The following is a 16,951-nucleotide window of genomic DNA, read 5'->3' as shown; positions in this document are numbered from 1 at the left end:
TTAGAGGTACCAAGGGAAGGGTGTGGGAGACGCCACAGTTCCAGGGGAAGGGGGGGGACCCATCTTGCAAGGTGCGAGAAGGGGGGGCGTGAGATCCGCTGGCCAGGTACCAGGGGAGTCCAGTGTCTAGGGTCCAAAATACCGGGTCTGAACCAAAATAACGGGTCTGAACCGTGTAGGACCCTTCTTTTTAACCGTTTTGAATTACCGGTTCTCTTGAACCGGTAATTTGAAACTGGCACTTTCACACTGCATCTATAACCGTTTAGAAACGGTTAAAAATCTGCAATTTACCGTTTTAAAGCTGCAGTGTGAAAGGGGTATTATATGTTCTCATTTACATTCAGCATAAATCGTTTTAAAACAAGGGGTTAAACCATTATTGCAGCAGTAAGTTACATATCAGTAAATCATATCATTAAATTTAGCATTATGCCCCTGAAGCAGGTACTGTCTCATACATATGTGGTGTAAACATATCATAAAACGTGGCAAGATTCAGGAAAGAGGAGTGAAAAAAAATCTGCAGAAGAGAACAAGAAAATGTGGATTCAAAAGCATAAAAGCTTCCTCCGGAATGAACAAGCTAGTGCTACAGCTTTGCTGGATAACTCCAGCTCCCGGGATTTCTAAGCAGCTCATAAGTGCAGCTGAAAAACTGCAGCACAATTGTTGGAACTTAAAAACAACAGCAGGGAGAGAATATAAGAAAAACAGACGGGAATAACTCAGAAGTTGAGAACCAGGTGAGATTCATTGTCTTGACAATACTCCTTATGCACAGAGTACAGCATTGTACTTGTGTAACTTACATGTAATGTTGCTTTACTTAACTTTTAATAAAGCTTATTTTAATATTCAAACAAAATATTTACAAAAAGAACAATGCCTGTGTGTGATGCAATAGATGGCATCTTTAATAAGGACATAGAGATCTGTATGTGTTTAATCGCATTTCATTTTAGTTTTTATCTATTCTGTATGTTTTGGCTGCAATGTGATTGGTTTCTTTTTGTATTGTATGTTAAATGTTTGTAGGCCACATGTTGTAACTCATTTGATCTTCATCTGACTTTTAATTAATATTACATGCATTTACACTTTTCAGACCTCACATACCTGTATTGTATACAGTAGATAATACACATACTTGTAGGGCCTGTCGAAGAGGTGAGTCTTTTCTTATAGCTGCCAGCCAGTAATGGTAGGGAAAGAGCTGGGAGCAATCCTAGGATACTATGGGGCAGATTTATTAAGCTTGGAGAAGAGATAAACTGGAGATAAAGCGGAGAAAAGGTAAAAGGAGATAAAGCACCAGCCAATCAACTCCCAACTGTCTTTTTCAAACACAGCTGATTGGCTGGTGCTTTATCTCCTTTTACCTTTTCTCTGCTTTATCTCCAGTTTATCTCTTCTCCAAGCTTAATAAATCTGCCCCTATATGCGCTATGGTGAGCTCACAAATAAGCAGCTGTTATAGGGATAGTCAGAACCTTGCATAACATTATATTAAGTAATAATATTCAGCTGTTTTTACTGCTCGTTTGCATTTTGACATCTGTTTGGGAAAATATGGTTTAGATGAAGTTTATTAGTACTTAAGTATAAAAAGAAAATTCTAATGTGCTGCACCCCGCAAGTACTTTCTTTTTTTAAATCGTTGTGTATATTCATATATGCAATATATAATATGCAGATAACTTGCTATATGTGCATTAACTACAAAATAAAACATACCTGTAAATAATATAGTACTCTATTATATAATAATAATAATAATAATAATAATAATAATAATAATAATAATAATGTTATTTACTGCATAGATCACTTTACTTCTAACAGGACTCAAAGTGCATTATTGATGCATGTTACATAACATGATACAATATAAACTTAAAGCTTGTTCTAATAAAAATTTAAATAAAATTTACTTCAAGTAATATACTCAGAAATGCTAGACAGAAATACTTAATATATTTTGGTTATGTACAGATATTTGTACAGTATCATAAATAATTAGTTCACATTTTATCGCACCAGGTGGACAGATTATTGGGAGTGGCTGAGGAAGACCTTAATGACATTTATTTTTTATCAATTTATTGAAAATTCAATATCCTGCAGGAGGAGGGATTCGAGTTTTTAGTAAAACTGAATGGACTTCTCGGTCAGGTGCATCTCTTTTGCTGTGATGGATGGTTAGACATTTACCTGTCTTGAATGCGTCATGACATTAATTGATTGCAGGGAGAGGTATTCTAGTCAAATGTGACATATTTAACCAGCATTTTTCATTAAATAATATTTATACCCCCAATTTGAAACAGCCTGCATTTCTCTCCTATATCTTAGAGAAGGTGGAACCCTTATTGGAGGGAATAGTGGTGCTGGGTGTTGATCTAAATTGAACTCTAGATCCCCTCTGGGACTCATCTAGGAAAGCTTCAATTAAACCAGGAAAGGATTATAGAAAGGTGCGACATACTCTGTATGACCACCAGCTGATGGATGTACGGTATGAACACTGTCACACCAATCAGTGTTAGATTACTCTTACTATTCGCCTGTACACCAGACCTATATGAGAATAGATTACCTCTTTATAATGCCATAGGCATTTACTTCTTATTTCAGAAACATCTATAGGCTAGATCACGTGGTCTGACAATGCCCCTGTTTTTCTAAAACGAATCCTGCCCCAAATACAGGAAATGTTGGTCCTGACACATCAATGAATCTTTTTTTACAAGATACCATTGCAAAACCCAACTAGAATCAGCCCTAGACTCTTTTATATCCCCTAATGATAATGATGACACCTCAAAGTATCGGTCTGGGAAGCCCATAAATGCGTCCTGTGAGGCATATGCATTCAGTTTGGTGATTTTCTTAAAAAACAGAAGAATATGAAAAAAGAGGAACTGCTTGCTAAAATCAAATTACTTGAAACCTCTCATAAACAGTAATTCCCCCCCCCCCCCCCCCAATGCCATACTCATCTTGAGGAGACTCACGCTGCCCGTAACAAACTTCTCTCCAATAACATTAAACTATCCTATCATAAATGCCACAGTAGATATTATCAATGGGGCAACAATCCAGGTAGATTCTCGCTAAAGCTCTCAGTGGACAATGGGCGATTTCCTTTATCTATGCTATTAAAGATAGTTGAGGTAAGACTTGGAATTATACAACTAGGCATTTCACTCTTACTACTCCACATTATATAATTTATCTGGAGATGAAGCACATTTAGATAACATAGTGCACAAAGATTCAGTCTCCTACCTACGCTTTTTAAACTTCCCTGAAATACTCGGGAGGCTGCAGATTCTCTCTTTACTCCTTTTTCATTTGATGAAGTAGCCAACGCTAGTAAAGCCTCACCAACCGGTAAAAGCCCAGGACCAGAGAGCTTTGCTATTGCCTACTATAAGGCATTTAGATAGACACTGACTTTGCTTTCCCGAGCGTTCAGTGCAATTTCAGATACACAACATTTCTTGAGACAGTCCATCAAGGCACATATTACAGTTCTCCCTAGGGGGGCTAGGACCTCAGTCTATGCTGTAGATATCGCCCAATCTCCATGCTTAACATGGATTTGAAGTTATATGCCTCGCTAATAGACTTAAGGTGCTATTACCACAGCTTATCCACTGAGACCAAGTGGGGTTTGTTTTGGGCCGTGAGGCTAAAGAAAGCACCATGAAAGTGCTTAATATGATTTACCTTGCCAGCTTGTCTCCATCCCTGTCTATATTAATCTCTACTGATGCAGAAAAGGCTTTTGATAGGGTAGATTGGGGCTTAATGTTCAGCATTTTGCATCATATAGGTTTTTGTCACACCTGTCTCCATAGAATCATGGCCCTCTATGATCTCCCTTCAGCGAAAATTAGCGGATTAATGGTTCCCTGTCTGAGTCATTTTTTTTTTTTTTTAAATTAGTTTTTATTTGGTTTTTCAAGTTTTTTGTAGTTATACAGATATAATTCCAAGCACATTAACATAATAAACATGTTCGTACAACAATATGTCATACCCCGATCAGGGCGCACAGAACAATATGGTAAAATATGGTCATTTCTCAAATCTCTCCCCGCAGGGGCCAGCCATCCGCTGGAGACCCTACGTGGATCGAATCGAGAACACAGAAGCACCCGGTTTACTAGAAACCTCAGGCGTCTATATAAATAATGTCTAGTGCCCTTTGCTTCATTAAGTGTAGCGTAGCTTTCGCTTAGTTGGTAACTGCTGAAAGGTATCAACTCATGCTATGGCGTAATATGTTGTGTATTCCTTACAAAATAACATCTTCAAAGATAAACCTAATAAAATTATTTGTATAAACCGATTGTTGTGTTTTCAGTTGGGTGGGAGAAGGGAGAGGGGAGGGGGGAAAAGGGATGAGGGTGGGGGGAATGGGGGAAGGGTTATGGGAGGGACATAGGGTTAAATTTAATTGCTCCTGATCATGTCATTCGATTTGCTGGTTCACTAATATATTTCCATTAGTACATGAAACTGTGGGGTATTGGTATCATCATGTATATTTTAGACATTCGCAGATGGTGTATTCACCGGTAAGGCAAGTTTGCGATAGATACTCCACTTTGTTAAGTCAAATATAGACATAATTTGGTTTTGTTGGGTTGGGTCCAATACCTCGATATACGGCCCCCACTTTTTATAAAAACGTATGCCCCCTTCTTCCAAATTGGGCATGGTAGATTGCCTTTCCAAATACAAGGTCTTGAGGAGATGGGCGCGTATCGTGTCGATCCTGGGTGTGAATCTTACAGTCCAATTGGTTAGTATTAATTTCTTACCTATAGTAAGGATTAAACATAGTAAGGGTGTTAGGAGTTTCTGCTTTCCTGGGAGGTGCCAGACAGAAAAGTTTAACATTAAGATTGCTAACGGATCAAGAAGTAAGTGGAGTTTAAAGGTGCTGTTAATAAAGCTCAGTAGCTTGTTCCAAAACTTTTTGATCTTTGGGCACGACCAAAAGCAGTGGATAAAAAGCGCTGTTGAGGCACCACATTTTAGGCACTTTGAAGAGGCATCTGGTACCATATGAGCCCGTTGGCCCGGTGAAATATAAGCCTTGTGCAGAAAACGTATATGTGTCTCCTGCAGTCTTGCTGAGTGCAAAGCTTTAAGGGTATTGGTAAGATCCCAGTGCAAATCCTTGAGCACCACTGGCTTGCCTAAGTCTGATTCCCAGGTCGACACTCCACGCGCCCAAAGCTTGTTGGGACATAAGGACAAAAAATCCCAGTACAGTAAACTAATTCTGTATGGAGCTAAAGAAATCTTGGCGGTTAAGGAGGTAAGTGGGTCTAAAGATAGTGAGGAGTCAAATGGGGGAGGTAGTGACTGAACATAATGCCTAAGTTGCAAATACATGAAAAAATCTGAGTCAGGAATTTGATATTTCTCAACCAGGGATGTAAAAGATAGGATGGTGCCCCCTGGGTCGAAGACATCCCTAATAGCGATGATACCCTTTTTTTTCCACAAAGTAAATCTTGAATTGTGTTGTGCTGCTGGAAAGCAGGGGTTGCCACAGAATTGTAGGAATCTAGAGTGGGTCGGGTGTCTCTTTAGTAATATGTTACCAGACCACCATGCCAAATATGTGTGCCAAAACAGTGGGTGCAGTTTCGCCTCTGGTGGGAGCATGGGTTTGGGCGTGTGAAGTAGAGCCGCCAATGTGTAAGGTGATAGTGATTGTTGTTCTAATTCTAAGTTGGTGTAAGTTGATGTGCCCAGGAGCCAGTCCCAGATATATCTAAATGCTGTGGCCTTCGAGAAGGCTTTAATGTCGGGAATTGCCATTCCCCCATTACTTTTTTTCAATTTTAATTTGGGTAATGATATCCTAGGTTTCTTTCCCCCCCATAGGAATTTAGAGAACATTGTCTCACAACGCTTTATATCAGTCGCTGTGGGGTACATTGGGAGCATCTGTATAACATAGGACAATTTAGGAAAGACAATGCTTTTTAGGACTGCTGCTCTGCCTTGTAGGGAGATTGGCATGTTAATCCATGATTGGAGGAGTGTGTTTATTTTTGTGAATATAGGGGTGTAGTTAAGACCATACAATTTGCTTATCTCTGAGGGCAGCTGGACACCCAGGTATTTCAATGAGGGACTATTAAGTTTAAATTTAGAAACTGCAGGTGGGGGTGGTGAAGATATGAGGCGGGTTGCGGGTTTGTTTAAGGGGAGAAGTTCTGACTTATCAGCATTAATTTTATATCCTGCGAAGGAGCCAAATTTATCTGTCAGATGCATTATGGCCGGAATGGATGTCAGGGGATTGCTAACAAAAAGGAGCATGTCATCCACGAATAACGCGAGTTTAAGTTCCCTTGTTGCAACTGTTATGCCAGTGAATTCAGATAGCCCCCTCAGGGCCACTGCCAGAGGCTCAATGGCGAGCGCAAAGAGGAGTGGGGACAGGGGACATCCCTGCCGTGTTCCTCTGGATAGTTGTATGGGGTTTGATAGGTATCCATTACAAATAAGTCTGGATGAGGAGCCAGTATAAAGGGATTTAACTATATTAATCAGGTTTAACGGGAAGTTGAATTTTGCGAGTGTGAGGAAGATATGGTCCCATGAGACCATATCGAATGCCTTTTCGGCATCTACTGCGAGTAGGTAAGAGGCGTCCATATCCTCATGTGTGGCTAGCCAGTGCATAGTTGACAGTACTTTTCTAATATTAGATGTGGAGTGCCTGCCCACTATAAATCCTGTTTGGTCTGTGTGCACTATATTAGGGAGTAGAAATTTGATACGGTTGGAAATTATAGAAGTAAGTAATTTGTAATCCACATTTAAAAGGGATATAGGCCTGTAGGAGCCTGGTAAATGTGGATCTCGGCCTGGTTTGGGGATAAGACGAATAATAGCATCATTAAAATATTTCGGGACAGTTCCAGAGCTGATGATGGCATTAAATGCTTTAGTAAGTTGGGGTGCTATTTTGGGTAAGAGGATTTTAAAGAATTCCCCTGACAATCCATCCGGGCCAGGGGACTTTAGTGGTTTTAATTTTTTGATAGCCTCTTCTACTTCTTGGGGTTCAATGGGGGCTCCCAGGAGTGACGTTTGGTCTTGTGCTAGTTGTGGGAGAGATATAGTGTCCCAGAATGCGCGTTCATTATCTAAGTCACGATGGGGTTGTGTGTATATATCTGTATAGAAAGAGGATAACAGTTCAGCTATGTCTGAGCCAGATCCCGCCAGGGTACCATCCGATCTTTTGATTTTTTGAATGATGGTTGGCGGAGCGTTTGCTTTCAGTAGGCTGGATAGTAGACGGCCAGTCTTATTGCCAAATTTATGAAATCGGTGGTCCCTGTAAAAGGAATATCTGTCTCCCATAGCTGAAAGAAGGGCGTCAAAACTATTTTTTGCTTTAGTATATAGTAATTTGTTTCAAGGGGATGGGGTCTGTTTATAGGTTTGATAGGCTAAGGATAGGTCAGATTGGAGCGTCTTGTATCTAGCAACCGACTCCTTCTTGTGCTTTGAGACGTATTGAATGATTCGTCCTCTAATGACAGCTTTTGCCGTCTGCCAAAACAGGGCCGGGTCACTGTCCAAGACCTCCAAGTTGTCTATTCTAAATTCCTCCCAAAAAGTTTCTAGTTTGTTCCTAAAATCAATAGAGGAGGTAAGTTGCGAGGGAAATCTCCATAGCCGGTATGCGCCTATGTCTAATGAAAGGGACAGTGAAAACCATATGAGTGAGTGATCAGAGAGGCACATGGGTTCTATCTGGGCTTCAATACAGTTAGTCAGCATAGCCTCAGAGACAAGCAGGTAGTCTATCCGGGATAATGTTCCATGTGCTGCCGACTGACAGGTGAAATCCCGATCAGTAGGGTGCAATGCTCTCCAAGTGTCTATGAGGGCTAGCTGCTCTGCCAAAAAAGGGATACCTATTTTAGGTGGCTTTCTGGATATTGATTTAGAATTCGTGTCCAGATATGTAGATGATATGACATTGAAGTCACCTCCCAGTATTACCTGGTGTGGCATGTATTGAGCTAGGATTGTAAGAATATGCTGGAAGAATTTTTTCGGGTTTGCATTGGGAGCATAAACGTTCATAATAATATATCTAATGGAGTGTATTTTTAGATCTAACAGAACATACCGCCCTTCCGGGTCTACTAATGTTTTAGAAATCTCTATTGGAAGGCGTTTTTTAGCTAAGATAGTAACCCCTCGGGCTTTTGACGTGAAAGGGGCTGATGCCAATACACGCCAGCCTAGCATATTCAATTTGTCATATTCAGGTTCGAGTAGGTGTGTTTCTTGTAGCATTACCACATCTATTGCATTTTTGTTTAAATACATTAATAGTTTTTTTCTTTTTACTGGTGAGTGTATGCCACCCACGTTCCATGAGGCAATTTTGATCATAGACATATTATCTGGTTATTAGTGGTAGTATCTAAAATCAGGAGCATAAAACACATGACATTATGAGGAAACAAGGGGGGGTGGAAATTAAGGAGGGAGGGAGTATAGCAAACACAGTCATACCATAAGTTACTCTTTGGAGGACTCCCAAAACTTCTAAGCTCTAAATGGCTTCCCAGTGTGCTGGGAACTAACATAAAAATACAAGTTAAATCAATACAACCTTGGCGGTGGCTCCGCATCAGCCCCGCCGCAACTTTGATTTAAATTTGAAACAATTCTGACCAAGAGCAATCCAAGCCTGGATTGTCCCTGTACCTTAACTCTTAACCGTTATGCATCAAGAGATGCGCCCTTTAGGGTAGGAGGTGTCTCAGTCTCTCATCTTTGTGGTATCTCTGAGTTCAGTCCCAGAATACAGTGGGTCTCAGTTTCAGAGTCACAATTAGTAGCACATTGTGGTCTCCGGCTGGGTCCATACGTGAATACTTCCTCCTCTGGTGTCTCATTTAGGCGTAGATGAAATTGTCAATTTCAAAGCAGGGTGAAGAGGATGACATTTGCTTTGTATTATCCATTGGGTTATTTAAATGCCAGTTAGAGTTGGACCATTAATATCTTCAGATCTTGTGGCTTTTTGCAATCAGATATCTGAACAAGAGATCAGTAGCCAAATGTTCAGAGGGTCTGTGAGGCACAGTATTTATCAAACCTTCAGGGCATAATAGGCAGTAGCTTATTCAGTTCCCTCAGCCTGGTGCTGCAGGTTCTGTTCCTGAATGTAAGCCTCGGCATCACAAGAATTAGTGAAATCCTTGAAAGTAGAACCCTCAAAGATACAAAGTCGGGCCGGGTATAGAAGGGCAAATTTTCTCCCGGATTGAGCCAGAGTGGTGCATGCAGGTTGGAATGCTTTCCTTTGAGGTTATTAGCAATGGCCATTAGTATCGGCTTGTCCACCGCGTCCAGGTTACCTCATTAGGACAAGTCCCTAACACTACTCTGGGACAGGTCCAGGGCACAGGGCCCCCCAGGCCAGCCCAGCAGAACCACCCCATGGCATCACATTAGTGTAAAATTAAAGTGATAGTAAAAGGGATAGGGGAAATTATATGTGATAGGACTTACCAAGGTAAGAAGTAATAATAAATGTGAAGGGTGCTTCATATATATTAAACAAACTAAAGGGGTGATTGAAAGTATACGATATGATGCCATGGAGCAGCCCAGCAACAGCAGCCCAAAGAGCCCTGAGCCCCAAACACGGTCCCACAGACTAACACTCAGCATATATGTATAGTAGGACTTACCCTCATAGTGCCAAGCTGAAGTGTGCAGTCTTGAATGTTGGGACTCCAACCTAATTAAAATCAATTTGGGACAGGTGGGTGGGGTGCAAGTTTAGGAGGAAGGCGTCTCTAGTTCCTTCCAGTGTGTATGAATACACAATATATAGTACATAGGGGGAGGGGCCCTAAACTGCACACCCTGGACATATGAGGTGCTACCTGCTGAGACTTGTAGTGCAGCAAGCAGGAGGAGGAGTTTGCAGGTGCACACTAAATATATATGCTAGACCTTTTAAATATATATGCTAGACCCTTCACATTTATTATTACTTCTTACCTTGGTAAGTCCTATCACATATAATTTCCCCTATCCCTTTTACTATCACTTTAATTTTACACTAATGTGATGCCATGGGGTGGTTCTGCTGGGCTGGCCTGGGGGGCCCTGTGCCCTGGACCTGTCCCAGAGTAGTGTTAGGGACTTGTCCTAATGAGGTAACCTGGACGCGGTGGACAAGCCGATACTAATGGCCATTACTATGCTAATAACCTCAAATGCAATATAGCAAGATATTAAAAGGTCTAGCATATATATTTAGTGTGCACCTGCAAACTCCTCCTCCTGCTTGCTGCACTACAAGTCTCAGCAGGTAGCACCTCATATGTCCAGGGTGTGCAGTTTAGGGCCCCTCCCCCTATGTACTATATATTGTGTATTCATACACACTGGAAGGAACTAGAGACGCCTTCCTCCTAAACTTGCACCCCACCCACCTGTCCCAAATTGATTTTAATTAGGTTGGAGTCCCAACATTCAAGACTGCACACTTCAGCTTGGCACTATGAGGGTAAGTCCTACTATACATATATGCTGAGTGTTAGTCTGTGGGACCGTGTTTGGGGCTCAGGGCTCTTTGGGCTGCTGTTGCTGGGCTGCTCCATGGCATCATATCGTATACTTTCAATCACCCCTTTAGTTTGTTTAATATATATGTAGCACCCTTCACATTTATTATTACTTCTTACCTTGGTAAGTCCTATCACATATAATTTCCCCTATCCCTTTTACTATCACTTTAATTTTACACTAATGTGATGCCATGGGGTGGTTCTGCTGGGCTGGCCTGGGGGGCCCTGTGCCCTGGACCTGTCCCAGAGTAGTGTTAGGGACTTGTCCTAATGAGGTAACCTGGACGCGGTGGACAAGCCGATACTAATGGCCATTACTATGCTAATAACCTCAAATGCAATATAGCAAGATATAAAAAGGTCTAGCATATATATTTAGTGTGCACCTGCAAACTCCTCCTCCTGCTTGCTGCACTACAAGTCTCAGCAGGTAGCACCTCATATGTCCAGGGTGTGCAGTTTAGGGCCCCTCCCCCTATGTACTATATATTGTGTATTCATACACACTGGAAGGAACTAGAGACGCCTTCCTCCTAAACTTGCACCCCACCCACCTGTCCCAAATTGATTTTAATTAGGTTGGAGTCCCAACATTCAAGACTGCACACTTCAGCTTGGCACTATGAGGGTAAGTCCTACTATACATATATGCTGAGTGTTAGTCTGTGGGACCGTGTTTGGGGCTCAGGGCTCTTTGGGCTGCTGTTGCTGGGCTGCTCCATGGCATCATATCGTATACTTTCAATCACCCCTTTAGTTTGTTTAATATATATGTAGCACCCTTCACATTTATTATTACTTCTTACCTTGGTAAGTCCTATCACATATAATTTCCCCTATCCCTTTTACTATCACTTTAATTTTACACTAATGTGATGCCATGGGGTGGTTCTGCTGGGCTGGCCTGGGGGGCCCTGTGCCCTGGACCTGTCCCAGAGTAGTGTTAGGGACTTGTCCTAATGAGGTAACCTGGACGCGGTGGACAAGCCGATACTAATGGCCATTACTATGCTAATAACCTCAAATGCAATATAGCAAGATATTAAAAGGTCTAGCATATATATTTAGTGTGCACCTGCAAACTCCTCCTCCTGCTTGCTGCACTACAAGTCTCAGCAGGTAGCACCTCATATGTCCAGGGTGTGCAGTTTAGGGCCCCTCCCCCTATGGAATGCTTTCCTTGCCCGTGTGAGTTCAGGGGAATAGTCCTGGAAGATTAAGAGTCTGGTATCGTTCCACCACAGATCTCTCTTACGGCGGGACACTGCCCATATTGCCTCTTTATGTATGTAATTAAGGCATTTAAACAGGACCACTCTCGGCTTGGCGCCATTGGATTCTGATACCCGGCCTGTCCTGTGCGCTCGTTCAATAACTAAATCATTGCAGACATCATTTATTTCTAGCAGCTCCGGGAGCGTCTGTCGCAGGAATGTATAGAGAGCTGGGCCTTTTACTGTTTCAGGGAGTCCCACAACCCGCAGGTTGTTCCTGCGTGATCTGTTTTCCAGATCGTCTAGTTTAGCCCAGACCTGTACTTCAGACTTATGTAAGGCCGCTGTAGCCTCTTGTAGCTCAGAGACTGTTTTAAAATTCTCCCCAGCTATGTGCTCTACCTGAGATACCCTCTTGTTTAGCTGCTTGTGCTGGCTCTTGATATCAGCCACAGCTTGCTGAAGCGCTGCAGCGTTTGTTTGTTCCTGCTCTGTCAGCATGGGCTGCACTGTCTCCCTAATAGCCTGTACAATGTCATCATAGGTAAGGGAATGATTAGGAGGGTTCTTGCGCTCTGAGTGTGGCGCTTTGTGTGCCCCTTGTGAGAGAGGGGGATTGCTGTGTACCTGTGGGAGCGTGATGGTCGCATCCCAGGGGTCCGTGTAGGGCTCGGCCGCCATCTTTGGTACCTGTGCGCGGTCTCCGTCCTTGGCGCCACGCTGCTACCTGCTCGCCATCGCGGGTCTCAGACTGCGTCTGCAGGGTCCTCAGAGACTCGGTGAGAGATGTGTTGCGGCTGGAGTAAGGTAGGGTGAGCCTTTAGGCTCTAGCAGGGTATTTGCGGCGGGTGAGGTACGGAGCTGCGGGGAGAAGCGTCCTACATCCGCCGCACCGGAACCGGAAGCCCCCTGAGTCATTTAATATTTCTGTTGCCACCTGACAAGGATGCCCTCTATCTCCCTTGTTGTACGTCCTATGTATGGAGGCTTTGGCAAGGGCAGTACAAGCAAACCCAAATATATCCGGCCTCTCCCTGAAAGGCCGTGAACACAAGTTGGTTCTTTTTGCTGAGATTTACCGGCATTGATTTTGAATCCAACAAGCTCTCTACCAAATCTACTACAGGAATTCCGGAAATTCGGCGAACTCTCCAATTTCAAAATAAATTACTCCAAATCTATTGCTCTGAATGTGACATCCCCCCCGCATGTACAATCAATAATTTTAAAATAATCATTCACCTTTACTTGGCATGACCATTAACTGAAATATTTGGGAGTTATACTTTCAAATGACCTCTCCCAACTATTTCACCTACATTTTACATCTCTCTTGAAAGCTATTCATTTAGATTTTCAAAAATGGAGATCTTCACATTTATCCTGGATAGGGAGCATTAATGTAATTAAATTGAACTCGCTTCCCAAAATACTATATATCCCTATTCACATTCCCCTCTCTTGGTTTCGGTCAATCCAAAGGCTTATATGCCAATTTATATGTGGTCATGTTAACCCTAGATTTAAGCATGATATTCTTTTTAGATAAAAGCTCAAGGGGGGAAAGCAGCTTCCACATATTTCCAGGTATTACCATGCGGTACTATTAAATCAAATAATAGACTTGTCTCTGGCTAAGGACTCAAAATTGTGAGTGGAATTGGAGGAAAACAGCTTCATAGTAGTGGTTCCTTGGCTTCCTTCATTACCCCTAATTAGTTACCCCACTGTTTCTCCTACCCTAAAGTTCTGGAAATAAAGCTAAATAAACACTTTATTTCCTCTACAGATACACTACCCTCCATCTCAAGGAATCTCACCAACTTTGAGTGACTTTGTGTTTCCCCACACACTCCATCTCACACTATTTCTCAGATATATTCCATCCTGATAGAAGACCTATTTCACCAACCTCCTGTCTCCCAGAGGATAAAGAAAGGGCATAGTTCCCCACATTGATTGGGAAGTGGTCTATTGAAGCACACACACAATCTCCCTTAGCCTCTCCACTAGAGAGAACTTATATAAAATCTTATCCAGTTGGTATAGAATTCCCAAACTGCTCCACAAAATGTATCCCAACCTTTCCAATTAATGCTGGAGGTGTAACTCTGCTATATCCATAAATTTGCACATATGGCGGCAATGCCCAGTGATTTCCCCTTTTTGGTTAGAACTTTTTTAAATCTCAGAACATATACTGAAAGATGAGATTCCAAAAGTTCCAGGTTTTTGGTGTCTGAATATGACTAATGCACCTATAAGCACATACAAACCTTCTTCGGCACCTAAACAATGCAACTAAAGCAATTATTCTGATCATATGGAGACCGACAAGCCCCCCTCGATTAAAGACTGGTTAAAAAAAATAGACCACTTTATGGATATGGACGATATTATAACCTTTGCAACTGAGAAATCCTCTAAATTTAGAATTACTTGGTTACCCTGGATGGAATTTAAGGAGACTTTTCTCTTTACCCTTCCTATCTGAATTTATAGTTTTTATAATTTATTGGTCTGATATAGGCTGTAAGCTCACCAACTACTGTCTGTATGTTGGTTACCAGACTCTGTTCTCATTAACTCCCCCCCACTCATCTCTCACCCGCATTATTTCTATCCCTCATACTCCATACCCCTTCCACTCCCTTGTGTTATGTTTTCCTTGTACTACACTGTTTTTGCATAGCTATGTTTGATGGGACTATGTAACATTACCACTTCTAGAACCGGAACCATTACTAGTTTTTTTTCTTCTCACATACATTTATAAGGGTGAAACAGACTGTTGTTCCTTTGTGACTTGAAGTTTTCTTGTACCATTCTGTTGTTCTACTCCTGACTAATGTCCAAATATATGTAAATTCGATTTACTGTACAATAACTATAGCAAAAAAAAAATTCTGATTCTTCACCATTAGATCAGATCAAAATTCTGGAACTCATTGCCAGTGGGGGTAGATACGGCAACTACTGTTAATGAAATTAAATCAAAACTTGATCAATTCTTGAAGAAATTACCACTAGGTGCTCTGGATGTAGGAAATGAATCAATTGCATATACAAATATATAAAAACTTTTATTATAGAATATAAAATATGATAAACATAAAGATAAACCTTATTAGAAAAAATAACGAATAAACCTTAAAAGAAAAAATGTAAAAGAGAAAAAATAAATAAAGAAAAAATTAAAATAAATAAATACAATAAATCTGCTCAATTAAACTTATTATTATGCACTGTAATAGACATCGGAGGTACACATAAATATTTGATGTCAAATCTCCGCCTGATGTTAATCCCACATTGGGGTAATTTGGTAAATGCAAGCTTTTTGTTTTAGTATAGAGACTCGGTAATCCACTTTAAGAGGTTAGTGTCCACACTGTGATATAATTCATACTTGTGGTTCTGGAGTCCCAGATGGTCCCTTATACTGAGTAAGTGGCAAGGAGCAAGAAACAGTTTGTAAATGGTGCTCACTTACGTGTGCAGATACATGCCTTCCCTGTAGTGTGGGTGGCTTGATGTCCAAGGCTTGCTGAATTAAATAGCTGGCTGGCACACTGTGGGTAAGTGAGTAGTGTCCACATAAGCTCCTTAATCGATGCAGCGTCTCCCTGCTGAGCCGCCGGAGTGTGTGACCGGGTCAGGCTGTTCCAGCGTGATGGGGCGAAGTGGCTGTAATGAGCGGGGCAGGAGACCGTGTAGAGGCCGAATAGCAGCGCCTGCCGTGATGGATGTACGCCGCTGCAGGTATCTCCGTGCTGGGGGTTTGTTCCGTGTGGTATGTGCGGGTTCCCCTGCACTTGTTGAGACCGGAGCTTGTGGATCCTTGATAAAAAAAATGATAAATTCTTGGCCACTAAAAGAAGCATCAATTAACATGATCAAGTGCACAGGTCAGAGTATCAAGATTACAGGGAAATCATGGCGTCATGGCGGTGCCCATGCAGCGTGGGACTGGCTTGGAATCAGCGTTGGATGCCGACTAGGCCCAGGGAATTGTCATGCACATCTTGCCACGGAGAATGACTGGGGACAGCACTGAACAGGCACTTGCATTGCAGAACACACCAGCTTGCGGGTAAGGGATGCGGTCACAGATGCGAACACACTCAGCAATTTCTGACACAGTCAGAGAGCATAACAGAAGAGTGTGAGAGGCCCTATAATGTACTTATCCAAGGTAATAAGATATCTTTGTAATCAGATGATATTTCCATAGGGATGAGTGGGTTTGGATCCAACCACCCCCCCCCCCCCCCCCCCCCCCACACACACACACACACACGCACACACACACCCAGGATCAGAATCCAGCACGGGTTTTCCCACCAAACTCTTCTCTCAGATCGATGCAAAGTGTTATCATTCTACTGTCGGATTCTCATGGGTTTTGGATTCTTTATAAGTCCCCATAGATCAGCTCCATCTTCACTCCAGCATTAGAGAGGGTAGTGGAAGGACATGTGTCCATCTGCAGGTGGCGTGGGATGGATGCAGTTTGCTGTCCTGTGCTGCCATATATAAGTCCAGTAGTACTACTTTGTGCTGCCATATACAAGTCCATTGGTGCTGCCCTGGTGTGTGCCTATATAGGTCCAGTGGTGCTGCCATATACAAGTCCAGTGGTGGTGGTGTGTGTTGATAGACAAATGGAGGACACACAATTTAAAGATCAGGAACAACTTCCTACTACTAGTGCTAAAGGGTTGCCATTAGTCATGACATTGACGATGCAAGTCCATCAACATCGTCTGCTAAGGCTGATGCCCAATGTCATAAAGGACATTATAAACCAAATAAAAAAATGTTTATGCAAATAAAAAAACCTGATGAGAAACTTAAAATGGTCAGTATGCCATTCACAATACAAAGGGGCATGGAAAGGCTAAGGCCTTGGCCTATGTTCATAACTGGTGGTTTTGCTTTTCATGAAGATGGAAGACTTCCTCCCTCTTGTAAAATAAAAAAAATAAAACTTGTTAAAACACAGGAAACAACTGTGCATTCAGAGATATCACAAATCCCCAAAGAGAGTCCAAGTGTGTCTGCAATTTAGATGTATAGGCCTCA

The 16,951-nt window shown here is 42.0% G+C and overlaps 1 protein-coding gene across 4 annotated transcripts in view; it reads left to right on the top strand.

The window, feature by feature from the left end:
• Positions 1 to 257: 257 nt before the first annotated feature.
• PHETA2 (PH domain containing endocytic trafficking adaptor 2) overlaps positions 258 to 16,951 on the top strand; it is a 54,729-nt gene continuing 38,035 nt past the window's right edge. The window contains exon 1 of one of the 4 annotated variants that reach the window (XM_083156651.1): positions 258 to 746. Coding sequence is in view for 1 of the 4 variants with exons in the window: in XM_083156650.1 (XP_083012776.1) it covers positions 2,159 to 2,201 (43 nt within the window). In the remaining 3 variants the exon portion in view is untranslated. Of the gene's footprint in view, positions 747 to 1,896; positions 2,202 to 16,951 lie in introns of those variants that run through there. The other 3 variants (XM_083156650.1, XM_083156653.1, XM_083156652.1) reach the window with 3 other exon arrangements.

This window comes from Crinia signifera, chromosome 8 (genome assembly GCF_055691185.1).
Source record: "Crinia signifera chromosome 8, ASM5569118v1, whole genome shotgun sequence".
Lineage (NCBI taxonomy): Eukaryota > Metazoa > Chordata > Amphibia > Anura > Myobatrachidae > Crinia > Crinia signifera.
This window is presented reverse-complemented; position numbering and strand designations above follow the sequence as displayed.